General features: G+C 33.9%; 1 protein-coding gene across 1 annotated transcript; it reads left to right on the forward strand.

Moving 5' to 3' along the window:
- Positions 1 to 812: 812 nt before the first annotated feature.
- Positions 813 to 1,655, forward strand: LOC110796023 (uncharacterized). The gene has a single exon (XM_022001054.1). The coding sequence runs from the start codon at positions 813 to 815 to the stop codon at positions 1,653 to 1,655; it is 843 nt and encodes a 280-aa protein (XP_021856746.1).
- Positions 1,656 to 1,909: the final 254 nt, after the last annotated feature.

Genomic DNA, 1,909 nt, shown 5'->3' on the forward strand with positions numbered 1-1,909 from the left:
AATCGTTTTTTTTAAATGATTTTCCTGATTTGTTGAATTAAGTTTTTAAAATGAATTAATATCCAACATTTTTTAAATCAGTATATAATCAGATTTTGAATTGAATTTAGTTGTGCAAGTGTAGAGGGTATATTAGTATTTTTGATTGGGGACACCAAAAGCGTGATTACGCAAATAACCCTTCCCTCTTCCCTTATGTAATAGAGATTGTTGCCGGCGCAAATTATTACGAGTAGTAATTTAGTATTTAATGATTGTTGCCGCACATGTTTTTTTTAATGTTGCAACATACTGTTATTAGTTTAATGTTATTGCTTATTTGCTTATACTCCATATTACTATTTGCATTCAGTTTATGTTTAAATAAAGTACCAATCTTTTATAAGTTTAATGTTATTGTACCGTATCAGTTACTTTAATCATAGTTTGTGTTTTCTCATATTTATTTAATCATTCGGTTTGATGATACGGACAAATTTATTTATTTTGAGAAAACATATATTGGTATTTAATCATAGTATTGCGTCGTATCAGTTTATTATGTGTGTAGCAGCATTGTGTGTAAACTATGTAAACTGTGTATCTCTGAAATCCTAATTCATTATATTATCTTATATAGTGAATTATGTCGAATCTTACAAAACTTGAATTTGCGGCCCTTGATATTACTGGAAAGAACTATTTATCTTGGGTGTTAGATGCTGAAATTCACCTAGATGCAAAAGACCTTGGTGATACAATCAAAGAAGGAAATAAATCAACAAGTCAAAACAAAGCTAAGGCTATGATATTTCTTCACCATCACCTCCACGATGGGCCTTAAGATTGAGTACTTGACTATAAAAGATCCACAAGTCCTTTGGAGTAATCTAAAGGAAAGATATGACCACCAGAAAACTGTGATATTACCTAAAGCTCGTTATGACTGGTTACATTTAAGACTACAAGACTTTAAGTCTGTAAGTGAATATAACTCAGCTATGTTCAGAATTACTTCACAATTGAAGTTATGTGGAGAGAAAATCACTGATGCAGAAATGTTAGAGAAAACATACTCTACCTTTCACGCAAACAACATTGTCCTGCAGACACAATATCGTGAAAAGGGATTTAAGAAATATTCTGAACTTATATCATGTCTCCTTGTGGCTAAGCAAAATAACGAGCTATTACTGAAAAATCATGAATCACGTCCAACTGGCTCTACTCCATTCCCTGAAGCGAATGTGACATCCCATAATGGGAAAGAAAAATATCATGCCAACAATAGTGGTCGAGGACGTGGTCAAGGACGTGGACGTGGACGTGGACGTGGACGTGGATATGGATATGGTCGAGGTAGAGGCCGAGGCGGTTCTTTCAAGAACTCGTATCCCCACCAGAAGTGGGACAATAAAGATGGTAACAAACAAGAGAAAGATAAAAGCGAGAATGTGACCAATGTATGTTATCGATGTAAAGGAAAAGGTCATTGGTCTCGTACATGTCGTACACCAAAACACCTGGTTGAGCTCTATCAACAATCATTAAAGCAAAAGGGAAAGAAAGTAGAAACAAATCTTGTGTACGAAGATGGCGAAGGTGACTTTGATTGTGGCGATACAACTCACCTGGAAGTTGCTGATTTTCTCACCACCCCTGAAGGGAATAATTAATCCTTAGAGTCGTTTATGGTCATTTAAGAATAAAAATTTGTTTTCTTGGATTCATGTTATTTTATTTTGGATTTTGTTTGTTTTGAACTATGGTTTTATATGACATTGTTAAATTTCGGTTATTAAGTTATTCTTATTGATATTTCCTTTATTTGAAGAACATGAATACCCCTCAAGTTCAGTTAGCAATGAATGGTGAAGATTTATGCTTAGCAGACAGTGCAACTACTCATACCATATTGAAAAGCAAGAGA

This window comes from Spinacia oleracea, chromosome 6 (assembly GCF_020520425.1).
Source record: "Spinacia oleracea cultivar Varoflay chromosome 6, BTI_SOV_V1, whole genome shotgun sequence".
In the NCBI taxonomy this organism is placed as follows: Eukaryota; Viridiplantae; Streptophyta; class Magnoliopsida; order Caryophyllales; family Amaranthaceae; genus Spinacia; species Spinacia oleracea.

Excerpts from the sequence above, each read along its gene's own strand:
- LOC110796023 (XM_022001054.1), top strand. The coding sequence starts at position 813 with ATGGGCCTTAAGATTGAGTACTTGACTATAAAAGATCCACAAGTCCTT.